General features: G+C 41.9%; 1 protein-coding gene across 1 annotated transcript in view; it reads right to left on the bottom strand.

The window, feature by feature from the left end:
* Nucleotides 1–21,317, bottom strand: part of gabbr2 (gamma-aminobutyric acid (GABA) B receptor, 2) — a 196,015-nt gene that overhangs the window by 77,322 nt on the left and 97,376 nt on the right. The window contains exon 3 of the mRNA XM_010891535.5: nucleotides 3,838–4,008. Within this exon, the coding sequence (XP_010889837.1) occupies nucleotides 3,838–4,008 (171 nt within the window). The remainder of the gene's footprint in view (nucleotides 1–3,837; nucleotides 4,009–21,317) is intronic.

The raw sequence follows: 21,317 nt of genomic DNA, 5'->3' as shown, positions 1-21,317 counted from the left end.
GCTTGTGCGTCATATTGTGGGGCTAATCCTTTAGTTCAGCCTCTAAGGCCAGTCATAGTCTCATAGTCTCATGCTAACTAAAACCACGACAAACGTTTGAGCTGCCAGGACTGGTGTTTTGCCATGGCTGCAGATGACAAACGATTAGGCGGTCTTACCCATCCAGAATCCTAAACAGGCCGCAGTACAAAGGCAATAGATGGTCCTAACAAATAAAATCAATCTGCATGGTAAGTCACATTCACATTTACAGAAAACAAATGAATAACTTTTAATAAATAAATGTGTATTTCTCCTTAGGCGCTACCCTGGTAGAGAAAGCACACACAGACATGCGCGCGCACGCACACACACAATCCACCACCAAAGGAGTTGGGGCCTTGACAAATCGTTTTAATTCATCATCATCCGTAGTCATGTAATCTTTAAAAGGAAATTCTGGCTTAATTTGCAAGAGTGCATGGTGGTGTGATTCAAAACAGGCCTAAATCCACATTATTAATAGACCACAGTGTGCTGAGGAAAAAACGTCATGGGCTCCTGTGTCGCATGTCAACAGTGAGGACAGGACAGGCAGGGGGAGATGCTGTGGAGCCCAATCTAAAGAGATGAAATCCATACATCTTGTGTCAGCCAGACGATGACAGGCTTATTGATGGGCCTTGAGGGAAGAACTGATCTATAATACTGTCAGCTCCTGGATATGTGGCAGATACTAGCTTGACGGTGACAGAGAAACCACATGAAATCCCTTTCACATCTGGATAAATCCTTTCAAAACAGCCATCGTTTGTTCCAAAGATGTATCCAAAGATGTTGTGGGGATACAGCCATGTAGTGTAAACAGCTGTTCTGCACCCCCCAATATCTATTATGAAAGGACAATTGGACCACTTAGCCACCGTCAAGATGCAGAACATGTAAATCTGCCCCCGTTCTGTATACAAAATGATTCACTTCCGTCGTTCCTAATTTCCCCGCCAAATCAGCTAGACTGACCACAATGCGACAATCTCGGCGGAGAACAGAAGAAAGCGGGAGAAAACCCTGCTTCCTCCCTTGCATATATTTGTAAATCGGGATTAAGGACAAGTGTGTAGCAGGTTGATTGAATCGGGCCGCCTCTGCGTCTTTCTTCTCGCTCTGAGCCTCAGGGCAGCATAGGGAAGGGGCCGATAAAGGGATTTGGCTCTTCCACAGATTCGCAGCGAGTCTTCCTGTCCCTTAGCACCACCGCCGCACAGATTGTATTCAGCCAGCCCGGCAACACCACACTCTCCAGTCACAAGTGATAGAATGCAAAATTCACACTTTGATATCTCCCGATACCACTTTGATATACTAGTGCAAACAGCGTATGGAACAGCGCTCCGCAGTGTTACTGCTGATAGGGGGTGTTGTGCTGTTTTCACAGGTTTAAATTCCTATCTGGATCAGAGGCGCAGTGGTACTGTAAAAGAATACAGCATTTGCTTTTTGCATTTATCCCTCACTAAACCACTGGGCCAGATGGTAAATCACCTGGGTCCAATTGGCCCCTCGCGGACACCGTGGCGGTATGAAAGAGTGGAAAGGCTGGCCTTGATTTCTGCTAGCTAGTGCTAGGTATCAACAGCCAATTCTGTAGGGGCTGGAAGCTAATGTGACATTTGATTGGTATCCAGCAACACAATGATGCCCCCTATTTGCATAAAGTTAACTTTCCTGTCTGAGTGCTCAATCTCACGTGCCGTCTTTGCGTCGCCCAACGGTCTCCACACACACCTGACTCTGTTGAAATGAATGGTGCTCTATTGTTTCATGTCCCTCAACTGGAGATGTTAAGGGGCCCGTCAGACAAAAAAAGCATTAAAAAAATACAGTAGTTATTTACACCACTGCCTCGAAACCACTACATTTGTTAAGGGAACCACCTGATGGTTAATAACTGCTGTTTTTGCTGAGAATCTGTATAGGCGGAAACAGAACAATCTGGTTCTGTAACAGTAATCTGGTTCTGTTCCAGGCTTGAGTTCCTCACTGGTGTTCCACAGGAGTCCTGTGAGGTGTGGGTTCTAATAGCCGGCATTCAGTGACGATGCATTCTCCAGATGGGATAATGTACCTCATCTTGCTCAGAAGGACTCCACTAAAACTAGCCCGGCGAGTCATTTGTGTGGAGTGATGAAGCTAAATTGGAAAAAAGGTGTGTGTCTTTTTAAAAGGAAATTAAAGGTGTGCCTGTTGAGGCGGCAATCCCCGAACCCGGTGGTGGACACCGGAAGTAAGGGATGCTGTCAAGCTGAAGAAGGAGTCCTATCAGGCCTGGTTGGCTTGTGGGACTCCTGAGGCAGCTGACGGGTACCGGCAGGCCAAGTGGACTGCAGCCCGGGTGGTTGTGGAGGCAAAAACTCGGGCCATGGAGAAGGACTATCGGCTGTCCTCGAAGAGATTCTGGCAAACCATCCGGCGCCTCAGGAGAGGGAAACAGTGCCCTACCAACGCTGTTTACAGTGGAGGTGGGCAGCTGTTGACCTCAACTGGGGATGTCGTCGGGCGGTGGAAGGAGTACTTCGAGGATCTCCTCAATCCCGCCATCACATCTTCCATTGAGGAAGCAGAGGATGAGGGCTCAGAGGTGGACTTGTCCATCACCCGGGCTGAAGTCATTGAGGTAGTCAAGAAACTCCTCTGTGGCAAGGCACCGGGGTGGATGAGATCCGCCCTGAGTACCTCAAGTCTCTGGATGTTGTGGGGCTGTCTTGGTTGACACGCCTCTGCAGCATCGCGTGGTGGTTGGGGGCAGTGCCTCTGGGATGGCAGACCGGGGTGGTGGTCCCTCTTTTTAAGAAGTGGTACCGGAGGGTGTGTTCCAACTACAGGGGGATCACACTTCTCAGCCTCCCCGGGAAAGTCTATGCCAGGGTACTGGAGAGGAGAATACGGCTGATAGTAGAACCTCTGATTCAGGAGGAACAGTGTGGTTTTCGTCCGGGGCGTGGAACACTGGACCAGCTCTATACCCTCTACAGGTTTGGGAACCACACGACTTCGTCTCTGCTCTTTGCAAATTTTCTGAATTTTTTGCAAATTCAGAAAGACTTGCTAGCTAGTGAACTCCCGAGAATCTGCAAGAACTGGAACTGCCGCCATTTTGAAAAGCCGTCTTTACAACGCCAGAGAAAAAAGAGTCAACCTGGACAACCTGCTGTGCTGTGGCCGACTGGAACGTTGTTGAAGGAACAAGGACAACCATGTTTACCCACCACCGGAGTGATCGAGCGGTTTGCAATAATCGTTTAATAGTCCAAATATTTTGAAAACATTAACTTGGATTGGCCATTTTACATTTTATGATCACATTTGCTTTGTAGTCCTAACAGGACGGATGTTGCTCTCCGATTTTGTGACAAAATAAATGTTTGGTTGAAGTTAATCTGCCACTCCGTGACTGTTGCTTTCTTGTAGTTTTGACCATATTTTATGACGCCGTACTGTAACATTTCAGAACAAATTGCACTATCTTCAAAACGCATACTTTAGGCGTAGGTTGTAATATGGCTTTTTTCCTAGTTTGGCTTCCCTTGTACTTTAAACCCCCGCAGCACAACTGGATAAAAATAGAGATGTCCTCAGAAAGTCATGAAACAACTGAAACATTTAACAGAACCTGTCTGCCAATTTCAGTCTACTTACGGTGTTAAAATTGCATTAGGACCTCTTTTACCACCATAACATAATATCTCTATATTATATGTAATAATATCCAAAATAAATCACCAATAAATGTCACAATATCACATTATTTCCTTGATTCTTCATGATACCACAAATAAATTCCTAACAAATCCTCCTCACCTCCGAGAACCTCTGGACGTCCTGCGTGAGGGTTCCCACGCGGCTCCACTTGTAGGAGTTGAGGAACTTGACCACGGCTGGGTTCACCGCGTTGTCCGACGGAACTGTCCGGAAAAAGTTGGGGTACTTCTTTTTATCTGCCAGGACCGGGGTTGTGGCCGCAAAGGAAAGCTGGAGTGAAAAAACAACCAAAAACAGACATAGCACGGTAAATGCCTGACGCATAACTATTTGCTGATTTCGACTGATTCTAATGTGCTGATAATAGGAGATCTGAGCTTCGGATAGGACACAGTGTGTCAGTCACAAACAGACAGTCACACACAGTACATATATTGTTGAATGTATCCTAGTCCAGTGTGTGTGTGTGTGTGTATGTGTGTGAGATAGAGAGATGGATAGATCTCTCTCTATCTATCTCTCTATTTTATTTTTTTAAACAGGGAATTTACTGAAAGTTCCTGGAGTTTTGCAATACAGACTATGGGAGTCCAGTTTCTAGGTGTGAACAAATCAACACCCTCACACCCTCTGTGGAAACGTTAGGGAAGCTTACACTTTCAGAAAGCGCCCACAGTGACAGGAGCTGGACATGTCTGGTGGGTGTGACAGCTGGCGTAGACAACCTTAACTGACTGACTGACAGTGGGTATGTGTGTGTGTGTGTGTGTGTGTGTGCGTGCACTTGTGTCAAAGAGTCAGAAAAACACTGAGACCAAGGTTAAAAGCATTGCTCACTAAATGGTTCACATGGACTCCAGTTCCTTTGACTCATTTTGTTTACCCAGACAATGTGCTAAAATTTTGCTGAAACTCAAGCATTACTTAAAATAACTGATGTCCTTTTTCTAAATAAAACCTTGCATATCCATGTCATATATTGCACCATTGGCGAGTTTAAATAAATCTATGTTCAAGAATTTCAACAGCAGGTTTTACATTTTATTTAGCATGCAAACACATTAGGCAGAACTTTCATCTTTCTAAACTTTTTACTCAGGTTTCCATTGAGAACCAAATGATTAGAATAATTCATTGACTGCTAGAATGTAAGCAATCAAAAGTCCCAGAGAAAAAAAGAAGGAACATACAGAGCAGAATAAAGGCTTTAAAATACATATGGGCCAAGCTGTGACATCAGGGTCAAAATGGTTTCATACACATTTAAATATGATTTTTTCTACTTTCTGAAATCAGAGGTGGAGACAATGTTCTAGGAGACCAGATATGAAGGAAACAAGGGTAAAATCTCAATTCCATTTTCTTTATTCTTCACATCCTCGCTCTGATATTTCGCAAAAGCAATTGGATAAGAAGGTGACAGGGGCAGGACCTCTGACATTCTCTTCCAATCGGTTTTGAGGAGACGATGAGAGATGATTCAACAGAGCAAGGAAATTCATTTGAGATTCTCCCAAGGAGAGAGGAACCAAGCATTTGACAGCTATTACATTTTTGCCTGACTTTGTAAGTCGAAACCGGCTAAGAAGAGCAAATGTCTCTTACTGAGTGAGTGAGTGAGTGCCTGGCTGACTGACTGACAGCCCATTGTTAAATAGCATAGTGGTTAGAGATGCGGTCTGTCACATAGGCGACTGGTGTCCAATCCTTGCCAAAGACCAAACAAATTAGGAATTAATATTTGTTCATGATAGACTAAAACTTCACTGGCTACAAGCTTTCGTAGCTACATTACAGTAAACCTAAAGTAAAACTGTTGACGATTATGTACGAACAGCACAAACAACGAACATATTGCTCTCGATTTACATCGAGTTGTTCACATAGCGTAGTGGTTGGCAATTCAACTGTCATTGTTTTCTAAAGGAATGAACCAGCCATGGAGTGACTGGAGTCATTGTTTTCATTATAGGTACTGTATTAGCTAGCCATCAGTAATCCATTTCAACATGCGTTGACTGTAGTGTAGCAATCCTGTTATGCCTGTTGTTGGTTTGGATGTTAGCTAATGTAAGGAACTAGTTATAAAAAACATGGATTTTTGAGTAATTGGTTTAGCAATGCAGAAGTAAATAGATCACACCACATCGCTACACATGTATCAAGTGAAACAAAACCTGCTGTTTAAATAGCCTAATTGGTTAAAGGCACAGTTTGTCACACAGGAAACCACGGATGGACAAATAAACGATTTTTTGAAATGTATTTGTATACATAGAAAAAAGGGCACATTTTTAACCAATATTATGTGTACTTCCTGTATCCTATATATTTACTATTTCTTGGATTCTAATGATACAAGATGTAAAACCCAGACAAACGCAGAAGGATCAACAATGTTTACATTGAAAAGATTTAGAAGGTTGAATTCCTACTTTGAAAGGATAGACAGTTGGCTGTGCACTTTAATTTAATAAATATCTGTAAAAAATAATATTAATTTTCAAAAAGTACATGGACCATAAACTTGACTCAGAAATCTGGACAATGATATCCTGACTGCAGCACTGCACTCTGATGGAATCTTACCACCACACTGTAACTGACTGCAGCACTGCACACTGATGGAATCTTATCACCACACTGTAACTGACTGCAGCACTGCACACTGATGGAATCGTATCACCACACTGTAACTGACTGCAGCACTGCACACTGATGGAATCTCATCACCACACTGTAACCGACTGAAGCACTGCACACTGATGGAATTTCATCACCACACTGACCCTGACTGAAGCACTGCACACTGATGGAATCTTATCACCACACTGACCCTGACTGAAGCACTGCACACTGATGGAATCTCATCACCACACTGACCCTGACTGAAGCACTGCACACTGATGGAATCTTATTACCACACTGTAACTGACTGCAGCACTGCACACTGATGGAATTTCATCACCACACTGACCCTGACTGAAGCACTGCACACTGATGGAATTTCATCACCACACTGACCCTGACTGAAGCACTGCACACTGATGGAATCTCATCACCACACTGACCCTGACTGAAGCACTGCACACTGATGGAATCTTATTACCACACTGTAACTGACTGCAGCACTGCACACTGATGGAATCTCATCACCACACTGTAACCGACTGAAGCACTGCACACTGATGGAATTTCATCACCACACTGACCCTGACTGAAGCACTGCACACTGATGGAATTTCATCACCACACTGACCCTGACTGAAGCACTGCACACTGATGGAATCTTATTACCACACTGTAACTGACTGCAGCACTGCACACTGATGGAATTTCATCACCACACTGACCCTGACTGAAGCACTGCACACTGATGGAATCTTATCACCACACTGACCCTGACTGAAGCACTGCACACTGATGGAATTTCATCACCACACTGACCCTGACTGAAGCACTGCACACTGATGGAATCTTATTACCACACTGTAACTGACTGCAGCACTGCACACTGATGGAATCTTATCACCACACTGTAACAGACTGCAGCACTGCACACTGATGGAATCTTACCACCACACTGTAACAGACTGCAGCACTGCACACTGATGGAATCTTATCACCACACTGTAACTGACTGCAGCACTGCACAATGATGGAATCTTATTACCACAATCTGACTGACTGCAGTAGGCATATGAAAGATTAGATTTTTCATTTAAAGCTACAAAGAGAAAGACAACCAAACACAGAGAGAGAGACAGACAGACAGAATGAGACAGATAGACAGAGACAGACAGACAGAATGAGAAAGACAAACAGAGACAGAAAGAGACAGACAGACAGAATGAGACAGACAGACAAACAGAGACAGAATAAGACAGAGAGACAGACAGATGGACAGAATAAAACAGACAGACAGAATGAGACAGACACGATGTCCCCACTCCCCTTTGATACCCTCCAAGCGTTGAGCAGTCCCAGAAACACACACATTTAATTTCTCTATCAACTCTCCCTCTCTCCGTTGATCTCCCCCTCTCACTCTCCCTCTCTCTTTCTCCCTCTCTCTAGCACATCAACCACAATAGACAGTCATGATCTCCTTTGGGAAATCTCTGTAATTAAGTTCTGCTTTCAGATCGTGACTTGCAGGTGTGTACATAGACTGACAGGCAGTGAATACCAGAATAGAATGACAAGGGTATTGCTGCATTGTCTCATGCATATGAAAAGGTGGTGAGATCTTGACAAAGACATAGTGGCAAAGTTACAACCAGAACTCAGATAAGATTTAGTGGCTGTTATAGAGGCATTGTGAAGCCATAACGTATATGAAGGGGGCAATGGTGAATTATCAGTAGTCATACCACAGGAGGATGATGTTGAAATTGGAGTCAATGTTGGCTTTGCCGATATTCAGCCTAGTTCAGTCAGATCCAAAATGGCTGCTCCTTCTTCACTGGCATGTTTAGCATAAATGAGAGAAGATAACTTGTTGCACTTCAATTTCAATATGTCCCATCTCTCGTTAAATTAATGACTGATGTGAATCAATGCAGGGTTAATTACTGAGCAGAGAGAGATTAAGGAGACCCACTGATTCATGATAGCAATCGAAAGGAGGATATTATAGATCAGATTGAAGCTGTGTGTGTGGGGGCGTGTGTGTGTGTGTGTGTATATGTGTTCTATCCTTGGAAATGCGTTTAAGATTAGATAAGCCAACCATAGCACCTCCACTCCAGGGCAAAGTGGGATTTAAAAAAGCTAGTCAAGATCAGTCAAGAAGAATGTTTATTCTGAAACACAGGCAGTTTTTCCTATCTCCAAAATCCAAATGACTTCATACATTATGCTGATTATATGTTTTTGTGGAAAATGTGCTTCATACATTTGATTATCATAGCTACTGTATCAAGTACATTACTTCCTTAATGCTTAGAATACAGTATACCATGTATTGATTATAATAAACCCTTTTTAAAAGATCCACCTAATAGGGTAGAATCATTCAATATAGATCTGGTCATTTTGATTGATCTGTTTATGTGTTAATCTTCTTGGAGAGTTATGCTAAAACATTAAGTTTAACCAATGAGAAAGGGAAGTATTCCGGAGGAAGATTTCTGGGAGGGTTTTCTGTCATCCTCTTTTTTTTTTGCCGTATAGGATTAGATGCTGTCTGTCTCTTTTTGAGACGTTTTCACTCTAGAAAATAACAGGATCATTTTGATTCAGGCTGACCTGCCAGAATTTCAAGTATTATCTGTGCTTTAAACAGGCCTGCAGAGAACAGGTTCTATTAATACTTGTAGTACTACTTCTATAGGTTATAGTAATACTTATAGTAATACCTATAGTAATACTTCTACGGGTTCTAGTAAAACCAGTAAAGTAGATTGATTAAGGCACATGAACAGTATCAGTACAGTGGCTGTCAGAAAATGTCCCCCTTGGACATTTCCACATTTTATTGTAATAAAATGGATTTAATGGGCTTTTGGCCACTGATCAACACAAAGAAGTCCATAATGTCAAAGTGAAAAATAAAATGTGCAAATGTTTTGATATGACCTGAATGAGCTGTGGTGCAACCAGTTGTCTATAGAAGTCACACACCTAGTTTAATTGAGACTAACTGTGAGCAATGATGGTTTTTCACATTATTTCAGGTATAATACAACTGTTTCTGGTAGGTCCCACAGTTGGTTAGCAAAAAAAATTAAAATTAAAATTGAATAATGAACGAACAAACATTCAAAAGATATCCAGAATAAAGTTCTTCAAAAACACCATTATATACTGTAAATCAATTGATTTCATGTTTGTCAATATAAAAACACATACCTATATTACAGTTAATTTTAAGATATTTAAGTTTTGTTTTTTTAGATAGAAACTACTTGTTGATTAATTTTACCTTTTCAAATCCACTATGAATCCATTTTCTAGATCCAGATTGTTGGACTCAAAACTATACTCAATCAGGGTTGTTCGGATCAAAACCATCAATCCCTGTGCAAACCAACCTACAATCCCTAATCCTGACATGCCTTCAAATGACAAAGTTGTTATCTGATCAAACAGGGACTTCCCCAATTCTTACCCCTATCCAGAGAATCAGAATCCAATTTTTCAGTTTTGAAACATCTAAATTGAATTTTTAATCCTATCCCACTGGGATAATCCAATCTGATAACTTTAGAGAAAACAGCCCCATACCACAGTATTCCCACTCTCTGGAACCCATTAAATCCTGGTGCCCTATTGTTTCCCGGACTTTGGAACAACTAATGGATTACAACAGTCAATTAAAGAGAGAAAAAAACCCTGTGTATCTCTACCGCTGCTAAATCCGAAATCACCCACCAGTCTTAAAAGGGCTTTACAGGGTCTTTCCACTGTAGTTTTAATCTCCATTTAGTAACGGCTGTTTGCTACACCCACACTGGGAGAAGCTCCCATGGATCTCCAATGAGAGAAAGTGATTCTTTTTGGGCCCAAACACATTGATTCGGTTGGAGGACTCCTGTGACAGCCCGGGGAAAGCGTTGGGGAGGAAGAGGGTCAGAAGAGCTGGTTTGGTAATAATAATGTGCATTAAATGACATACGTAAAACTAAAAGCCCTTGATTTGTACCTGCGTTGTGCTGTCAGGGAAGTTGACCACAGGGGGGAAAAAAGGCAGTTCTGCAGTAACTGCAGTCAGCTGTGATATTTAACACAGTGTTATTGGAAAACAATTGCAGTTAATAAAACTGCGTTGTATTGGACACATCATTTCAATTTTGTTTATTGGCTTGACCTTAAACTCAAAACATGTCACAATTATTGGCACCCTTTGAATTCCTTTTTATTTAATTTTCACTTTCTTTAATACATAAAAGTCAGTCTGAGACCTAGGGATCCATTACAGCTAAGCCCTGTGTTCCAACAAATAAACGGAGAGAAATATGACCAACACAATTATGACCGTCACAGTGAACAATAAATAGGTGATTCGTCAAGCAAGTGAACAGCTTTATAGTTGGGATATTCTACTCTCACACTACAAGCTCCGAACCCCTGCTGTTTTTCTGTTCTCTCTCATCATTTTTGCTCTCACCTGGTGTCCCAGGTCTAAATAAGTCCCTAATTGAAGACTTGTGATGAAAAACTGGAAATGAAGTGGAACTGGCTTCAAGATTCAGATCTGAAAAGCCCTGCCCTATAGACACCAAAACATCCAGCTTGAAGTTCATCAGCACAATAAAACATTCCATCAGTAAGGCACATGGTAGACCAAAGCATTGGTAAGACAGTCAGGACATTTTTGCAGTAAATCTTGATACACATCAACCAGTGACTGGTCCACCAAAGCTAGAGACTCTCAGCCAACTGTTGAAAATAAAAGAAAATGATGAGTGCATGAGTTTGTACTAGTAATTTGTACTATTGGTTAGGCATGCGTACATAGCACATCACCATATTCCAAGGCAGAAAGTGGCTTGTACAATTATGCGCTGAGATTTTAAATTTTTTTTATTTCAACCAATTCTAATCCTTAGCTTCTTCACCCACTCTGTAATTTTGTCACGCCCTGATTGGCTTCACCTGTCTCGCTATTGTCTCCACCCCCCCCCCCCCCACCTGGTGTCTCCTGTGTCCCCGTTACCTCTTGTCTATCCATGCCTGTGTTTTCTGTTCACCCGCTGCCAGATCCTATTGTCTTTTCATGCGTTTCCAGCGTTTATTCCCGAGTTACCTGTTTCCCGTTACCCGTTCTCTGTTCTCTGTTCAGCCTTCCCAGTTACCGGACCCCTTCTGTTCCTGAGCCTGCCTGCCCCATGTGCTCCTGCCTTGTGGACCACCTCGTTACGACCTTTGCCTGCCCCCGACCTCGAACCAGCCAATTCCTCTGTTCCTCCAGGATTCTGATTCATCGTCTGACCTCTGCCTGCCTGCCGACCGCGAGACTGCCTACTCCTACTCTAAACATCTGTGCACGACACCTCCTCTCTGCCTCTGTGTCCACACCCCGGCCGTGTCACATTTATGAAAGAAATGTTCATCTAAACAAATCCCACGGCATGTGTAGGAGAGAATATGTTCTATAACAGAACTGTCTAGGGCAATAATGTTAATCATTTAAATATTGATTTTGGGACTCTGAGAATAGTATACATTTTGTTTTCATTACATTTAGCACCAGCCTAGGATCAAGGGAATTTTGAATTTGTTAGAAATCAAACTGAACTATACACATTCCTGAGGAAGATTCAGGGTGGCAGAGTATAGTATTGTCCTAAAAAAGAATGAAAATGAGTTACAGAGAATTAACATACAGAGTGAACCACCAAGGACCTAAAATCAGACCCCGGGGAACTCCTCTGTGAAATTCTATTAGAAAATTAGATTCAACCCCATCTGTCACAATAGCCTGTTCTCTATCACTAAGATAATTCTGAAACCATAAGCAGGTGTCCTCAGCAAAGCCAAAACGAGTTCGGTCTTAATTAAAATAGAATGATTTACCATATCAAAAGCCTTTGACCTCCAAGACCAAAGGTTGTTGACCCGAATAAATTAGGCAAACGAAAAGAAAGTAAAATGGCTGAAAATATTTCCACTATTATGACAATTATTAAGAGGTTTAAAGGATTGAGATAAAGTAGTCACCACAGATCGCTTTTAATGATTTGAAAAAAAGTTGCCTGAATCTTACGGTCACAGCTTTTCCAAAACTAAAATAAGACGTGTTATGGAATTTTTCTGAACTGATGTACTGATGTATAAAATGTATATTTCTAGTTAGGTATTGATCTGATTGGAAAATACTGACAAGAGGAATGTCAGATGTGCTGATGGTGTTGTAAATGTGGGAGAGGAAGAACATGAGGGGTAGATGTTGTTGTGAACCATTTGTCAGTGTGGGGGCTAAGACTGATCGATGTGTTTAATTGCAGGATGGGGGAAAGAAACATAACAGGGGGTAGGAATGGATAGGACTTAAGTAAAAATGCTTTGTTGATACCAAGACAGTTGTGCAGTGTCTAACCACACCCTGACTCCTATAAGTACTGACAAGTTTCTGACCCACGTCAGAGATTTGTCACTGTTACCTTGTTACTTTGATTCCTCTCTCCTTGCAAGTTTAATAAAACTTTTGCCTTTGTACCTACTTCTATGGGTCCTATTTGGTGGAATTTCCATCAGTCTCACATCTCACATCTCAATGCCTATCTGAGCATCTTGCCAGAAAACTTCTATTCTCATCAACTCATGCAGTAAACATCTGTACATTGACTTGCCAAACATCATTAGAACTTGATTGGAACCAAACAATATGATATATCAAGTGAGACAAAAATACAGCTTTTTGGCTATAAAAACACCAGAGGAGGGTTTGCAATAAAAACAAGGATGATTATGCAGAAAACCTACTCCCTACCCTGGAGGATGACAGTGGATATCAGAGGTCGTTGCTGCTGTTTGCCTTCCAACAGCCCTGGCAACCATGTTAGAACAATGGCATTATTGGCTAGGAGATTTTCGACTAAAACCTGTATGCCCCTGCCAGGAGGCTAAAACTGGGTCGTCGTTGTATCGTCAAAAGAACAGTGATCCAAAGCATTCCCCCAGGGCCACACAAAAATGTCTCACGGACAACAGAATCAAGCTTTTGCAATGGCCACCAGTGCCCTGACGTAAACCCAATTTGAAACCCTGTGGGGTGAGCAGAAGAGGAGAATCCACAAGAAAGGACCGAGTACTGAAAGACCTGGAAAGAATCTTCATCAAACATTATAGAAGTCGACTCCGTATGAATATCTCAGGAGGGGCAGGGTGCAAAAATCAATGTGCAACCCCATCGATCTTTGTATTTAAACGGAATATAAAGGTGGTTTATGGACCCCTATTTTAATCCTTTTTCAATTTGACTTCACACTCTGACAGACAGATTAATGCAGACAGATAGACCCATGTAGTCAGACAGTTCATTCTCAGGACTCTCACTGAGTGAGATCTGCTGTATCAGATTCTTTGTCACTTGAATGAGCTGACTGAGCAGGTATACAAATCAATACGAAGATAGTTTCTCTCTCATTAAAGTCTCTAAGCCAATTCCACTGACTGACACTTGGCAGGGTGAGGTGTTCACAATCTTGTCTTCGTAGACCTGGAGCAAAGCAGAGTTTTCTGTTCGTTCCTCCAATTGGAATACTTTTGAAGTGCACTTTGGTGGAAGACCTTTTGAATTAACATTATTTTAGCATTCTGTCATTATGAGCATACATTGAACTATATTAAAAATAACAATATAAAATGTCTCCACCCCCAAGATTGAAGAGCCGAGGATGAAATGTTAGGTGGAATAAAATAAAATGAAAATGACATCTTTAATGGCAGTGAAATTAGATGAGAAATGAGGTGAAAATCCAAACATTTGGATTAACTGTGATAACATTTCCTAAAAGTAACACGGGGGGGCAGAGGAAGATACCAATTCAACATGCTGAATTGTGGGACATCTGCAAGCCTCTATTCACACTAAAAACTGAATTCAGTGGATTATCCATGTGGTCGAAATTTAAGAATACTTAATTTTACAAAAAAGGCTTTTGAAATTTTACTAAAACTATTGACGCACGAGGCCCACTTCACAGAGTGCCCAGTTCTACTAACAACAAGCTGTCTTTGTGACACGTGCAATAGCTTTACAGAATGGGCGGAGATAAAGGCAACCTTTTCATAGATGGCATTAATGCTAAGACAGGTGTAATGTCGATAGAAACAAACAGACAAGGCCAGTATTAATTACTGGTCCCTGCAAGGTCACTCCCTTGTGCAGGACTGTATGTACATTTGCTAGCAGCTGATGACCTCTGAGAAGTACCTGGCTGAATGTGGATGATATCAGGTTTGGGAATCGATCCTGCGTAAATTAAGAGGTGATGGACTATGCAACCTTTGCTAACAATGTAAAAGGAGTGCACAGACACAGGAGTCCGGAGCTAGCATGGATCAATGCTAAAAGGCATGATGTGCTAGTCACTGCTAATGCGCTGTGTGTGTGTTTGAGCAAATGCACTCACAACCTTTAATATTTAGAAATAGTGTTCAGCAAACAAAGATTAATGTAATTTCAGGGACATTTACTATTTCTTCGATAGTTGGTATTATTCAGGAGGAAATATGTATAGAATACATGGTCAATACTACAGACGATTTAATATTTTTAAACAAAGTTAAAGCGAAAGATGTCAGAAATACCATACATAATGTGATTTTAAAAAGTGTTTCACACCCTGAATGGTGATTGACTGAAAGCTATGGTATATAAGACTGTAAATCATGGGTAGGACAAAGTTACTTATTATTTTCTAATTGTCTAAGTAAAATTTGTATTATAATAATTGTTGTTTATTCAGAAAATATAGCATAGTACTTCCCTAGATGTTCACCCTTCATTCCATCTATCTCTGTCTTCTTGTTCTTTTCAAATGTCTTTGTGTTGGTCTTAAACAGCATATTTATATTAGACCAAAACTCCAGCTCTTCTACCTTTCCCCTGCACAGTCTGGACGTCTTCCAACCATATATGTGTATTCTATATCCTAACCTTGTATGGTCTGGTACTGTGTCCCCTCTTGTGTTCTTGGCTCCACAAACAAACGTATCAGGTTGTATGGGGCCCCATCAATAATCAATACCAGTTGTTTGTTATACGGTACCTCACATAGCTCATAGTAGAAAAGCACCATTCCTCTGTGTTGTGTTCATTAACTTTCTCACATATGTTTATAACAGCAGTATGGCAACACTGAACAGGCCTTGGACATGTTATGACAACCACATATCACCCATGTGCCTAACTGCTTAAATAACCACAAGTAACAATTCCTTATTCGATCATTGGATCTCATTGAACATGATTGGATCTCAGTGAGTCTGATCCTATTGGCCGGCCACCAGGGAGGCGGGAAGCACCTATAGTTGATGGGATATCGATAGGACATGATTAGCGGGTCAGCCTGTGGTCAGGTTTATTGATGAACAAGCCATGAGAATTCCCAAAACACTCCTCCCCAGTCCACCCGAGCCCTAACATTAGGCCAGCATAAAAGCAAACCGGTAACTGTGGGGTTTTATTAGGAATGTAAGTAAGTGAGGCCGTGATTGGACACATATCTGGGCCAGTACGCACGGCCGTCACTGGTGGGGTGTCTATCCGTGCACAATGCAGTTTATATGCAATTGGGTCTATTCAATATTCAGCGGGGGCATTTCATAGCCAGCAGGAGGACACAGCTTGAATCTGGTGAAGAACGGAGGGATGTGAACACATTCGGTACACAGATACGGGCTTGATGAAAATAACACGGGTTCATCCTGCTGTAAAGGGCCCCTGTCGGCCTTAGACCGAGGACGACAGAGGCCTAGCCATAGACAGACCGTCATACCACTAGAGGACATGTGGGATGCCTAGGAGATGATGGGAGGGAGAGAGAGAGAGGAGGTGATGGGAGGGAGGTTTGGGGTGAGAGAGGAGAGACTAGCGGGGAGAGAGGGGCTGGGGAGAAAGAGGAGGGGGAGATATAGGAGATGGGGAAAGTTAGAGGGGAGAGGACAGGAAAAAAAGAGGTGGGGGAGAAGTTGGTGGAGTGATACATATGGCATGTCTGGCTGTGATTGGTCAATAATTATACTCAGATATTTGACTTTGGCAACAATACATAATTAAATTGCTAGAGCTTTAAAACAACTATAGTAAACAGGTAATTAAATTCATTCATGTATAAATGATATCAATATAACGTCTCTCTTCTGTCCCCTATTTAGTAGTACTTCAGAATGTCGTGATCCGAAACAAGGGATGTGTGTGAACGTGTTTGTGTGTGTTGCAAGAGCGATGCATCCATGCATCCAAGCAATTTGGCAAAATACTCTCCAATTACATCTCCAGAAAACAAACTGTTAGTCATCTCATTTTAAACATTAATAACTCTAAAATTATGAAATCTGTTTGTCTCCGATGTAATTCATCTCTGTGATGTGAAAGTAATAGAGTGCAATTATTGCTGCCTGAACTGTTGGGAAAAGGGGAATCAGGTGCTAGAACAACAGATCCTACAACACACTGAATGATCAGGGAATCTCCATTCACACACACTGACACACACACACACACACACACACACACACACACACCCAGACACATGCGGGTGGATACACGCATGCACACACGAACCTACTCACCAGCACGTGTGCACACACACACACACACACACACACAGGGCCGCTAGGGGGCCCCCGACTATTAGGGAGCCCCTGACCGATGGGGGAGACGGGGCCCAAAATCAAATTTCCTTTGGGCCCCCCGAGTAAGGCTTGAGCCGGGCACTGCACACACATCTATTAGGAGTCTCTGTGGAGAAGATACACCCACATGCAGGTATGGCGATCGATTTGACGAGGTGTCTGCCTCCCATTTCTCCACATCGCCGTGAGAGGCACGGATGAGAGGCACGGATGAGAGGCACGGATGAGAGGCACGGATGAGGACGTGTGGGGAGGTGAGTGTCTACCGCTTCGCTGGCAGGAAGGAGGGAACGGGACTTGGAGAAAGGAGAGTGAAATGTGAAAGAGGGACGGGGGCCGGAAACAGAAGGGTGGGGCCGGGTCCCAGAGACACGGGAAACCAACTGGGGTTATTTAAATCCAGTTACAGATACCTGCCTGGCAGCTTATTTGAAGGAGGTCCTTTGAAATACGACCAAAAAGATTTTTCTGTATGCCCACTAATAGATCAGTGGCAAACAATGGACTTTCAGCCAGGGCTCCCTGACTCTGGGGACCAGGAGTACGGCTGGTTTTCTATTCCACCTGGTATTTATTACATTCACCTGGTGTCCCTGACCAGAGGGCTAGAATGGGTACCCTGGATTCCAAGGCTCAGAGAACCACTTCTTGAAGGCGACCAGTGCGCAGATTCATGACAATACAACAAAAACATTTTAAATCTGTATTTGAGGTGAACCTAGATCAGGAACCTTAACGTGGCTGTGCCTCCATTTCAGTTGCACATTTACATTTTACACGCTAAGAATTGCCATTGTACTTGCATTTGTACGGTTGTTGTTACACACACGTCTACCTCGAGGACCTTAGTGTTGCAATGTCTGCATCCCGGTTGCTCATGCTACCCAACTACATTAGTCCTTCATTTGCCTCGTTTGCACATCTAGAACGCCATTTAGACATTGCCATTTGTACCCAAACAACTATTATCCCACTTGTAACATTCACTATGTCTAAAACTTGTGAACTTTCTGCCCTCCTCTATTTGCTTTAATTGCACATTGAGTATTGCCATTTGTATTGTATTTGCCTGCATTGCACATCTACACATTCCACTTGTAATGTACATATACTTAATACTTTTCTATTTTCTGCCCTCTATTTGCACTTCTGGTTAGACGTTAACTCATTTCGTTGTACTGTACTTGTCCTGTTCAATGACAATAAAAGTTGAATCTAATCTAATATTTGCTTGAAATAAGTGACACAATCTGCTAATGGAACAAGACAAATTATTTGATATTCAAGGCATATTTTTTAAAACCAAGCGGTATTATCTGATACAACCGAGGACGGTTCGAATTTTAACCTAAAAACAAGATAAATATATTTGATAAGATGTACATTTGTTGCTGTGCACCACACAACCCTGCACAGTGCACCTTGGCGCGTTTCCACTGGAGGTCCATGAGATGAACTTACCAGCACCGGGGCTGATGTGCAGTGTGTGACTGGCAACGCGTGGGTCAGTGATGTGGTCGGGACCGTTCTTAATAATGCCTGCCCGGTGCGACTTGTCGATCATAATTCACATCAGTGCGCTCTGAGTAGGTCCGAGATTGATGGGCTGTTTATAAAAGGTGCCCTTGCCATACACCCACCACATCACTCTTCACCGGTCACAATAACTCTGCTTTATCCAGCAGTCACGGGCCCGTCTTCGTACCGCCCTTCTTTCACACTGTCGCCCATCATCTCTCTCCAGCTCCATGTTTCTCCATCCTCCTTCACTTTGCATCCATCCCTTTCCATCTCTCTGTTCTTACTATATGAACACGCACGAGTACACACAGACACACACACACACACACACACACACACACAGATGATTATGTTGCCTTATACTCACTCTATAACACATAGCCTAACATTACCACCCCACCTAATTCCGTTATGGTGAAAACCGGTCTTGATTTTGACAACACCGCAATATGGAAATGTGTCTAAGAATGTCATAAAAATTATTCATTACTTGCTCACAGCCATTTTTCTACATCGTGCTAGTAATCTCTCGCAAGAAGTCAAGCTAACAGTCTCTTCTGTGGGGGATGAAAATACAGACAAATGTGAAAGTGTGAGAACTGCCCCTTTAAGACAATAAACAGAAAAACTGTGTGGGGACATTAACGACATGTTGGAATCGGAGGGGCTTGGGATCAGAGGGGTTTGGGATCGGAGGGGTTTGGAATCGGAGGGGCTTGGGATCGGAGGGGTTTGGGATTGGAGGGGCTTGGGATTGGAGGGGCTTGGGATCGGGTTTGGGTAACAGTGAGTCTCTCTGTACTGAGTCACCGCAGCCAGGCCTTTACTGTCCTTGCTCGCAGGCATTACTTTACATACACAGGGAACCACGGACCACTCACTCTATGGTCTTTATGCACTCAGGTGTAGATAAACTGTAAGACTCATCCCAGTGGCACCCTATGACATACACATATGGGGTGCCGAATGTAAAAGTTTGGTTACATTTTTTTTGCTGATACATTTTCAACATTTAGCTCACTTTCCTCACATTTAGTGCATTTTCCTCACATTTGAGACAAAAATTATATATATATATATATATATATATATATATATATATATATATATTATAGATATATTATATCTAAATGTTAAAGCTAAATCTAAATGTTAAATATATCTCTAAATGTTAAATGTTAAATCTAAATGTTATATCGAAATGTTAAATCTAAATCTAAATGTTAAATGTTAAATCTAAATTTTATATCTAAATGTTAAATCTAAATCTAAATGTTAAATGTTAAATCTAAATGTTATATCTAAATCTAAATGTTAAATTTATATCTAAATGTTAAATGTTAAATCTAAATATTATATCAAAATCTTAAATATATATCGAAATATTATATCGAAATCGAAATCTTAAATATATATCGAAATGTTAAATCTAAATGTTATATCTAAATGTGTCGCCAAGTGTAAAGCTAAATATTTAGAAAATATTCAAATCCTCAAGGAAACCACGCCACTGCAGTGGCTTTAACATTTAACATTTATATTTATATTTAAGATTTAGATATAATATTTCGATAAATATTTAAGATTTAGATATAAAATGTTGATTTAACATTTAACATTTAGATGTAACATTTAGATATAACATTTAGATTTAGATATAACATTTAGATTTAACATTTAACATTTAGATGTAACATTTAGATATATATTTAACATTTAGATTTAACATTTAGATTTAGATATAACATTTCGAATTAAAACTTAACATTTAGATATAATTAAAAAATTGTAATCAAACATTTACATTCGGCACCCCATATACACAACCTATTTGCCCTGGTCCAAAGTAGCATGTAGGGAATTTGATGCTGTTTTGCTACCGAGGTCCTGATTAATGTATAACAGCATAATGTCCGTGTGGACACTGAAAGCTATTAACCACGCCGAATCTAGAAACGCCATTGTGTTTCGACTCTACGTTAACATATCGGGGGGGGGGGGGGCAGAGAAATAAACAGCTATACAGTATATATGATGGTCTTTTCAAGTGATCAAGTGTGTGTGTATGTGTGTGTGTGTCTATATTCTATGCACCTGGAATGGCCAATAAGAAAGGAATGGATCATTAATCAACAGATGGTGTCTCAGGATGACAGGAAGGATGAGAGGATAAAGGAGGAGAGCACTACAACATTGCCTGGTGAACCACTGAAGAACCCTGCCTATGATCATGAGCTGATGCTTGTCCTTGAAGCAGGCGGTGGCAGAGGTGGCGGTCTCTGGGCGGGGATAGCTGGGAAGAATGTTTCTTTTCATTAAGATATTGGCTTGTGTCCCCGTAGTGGCGCTAGACACCAGGCATGACGAGTTGTGGAGTCCCTCCCTCCTATACCCCCCAGTCTATGCCACAGCACAACTCACACTCTACGCCACAGCACAACTCACACTCTACGCCACAGCACAACTCACACTCTTCGCCACAGCACAACCCCCAGTCTATAAAACAGCACAACCCCCATGTCTCAGTCCCAAGGTCTTACGCTGCTATATTATTGTGCTGGGGGAGTAGAGTCAGTTCTCCTTCTCCACTATAAATCCTTGTTGATATGAGGAATGGATTTTCAGAATTTTCCCAGTCTCCTCCCGTTTTGAACTTTGTCCCTGTCCAAAGTCCTCCTGGTTGTGTTGCAGATCAAGACGATACCTGACGATTTCAGCTGCCACGGTGCTGGCACCTCCCCCTCCCCCGT

The sequence above is a fragment of the Esox lucius genome, chromosome 10 (genome assembly GCF_011004845.1).
Source record: "Esox lucius isolate fEsoLuc1 chromosome 10, fEsoLuc1.pri, whole genome shotgun sequence".
NCBI lineage: Eukaryota > Metazoa > Chordata > Actinopteri > Esociformes > Esocidae > Esox > Esox lucius.
Note: the sequence above shows the minus strand (reverse complement) of the source record. Positions and strands in the feature narration are given on the sequence as shown.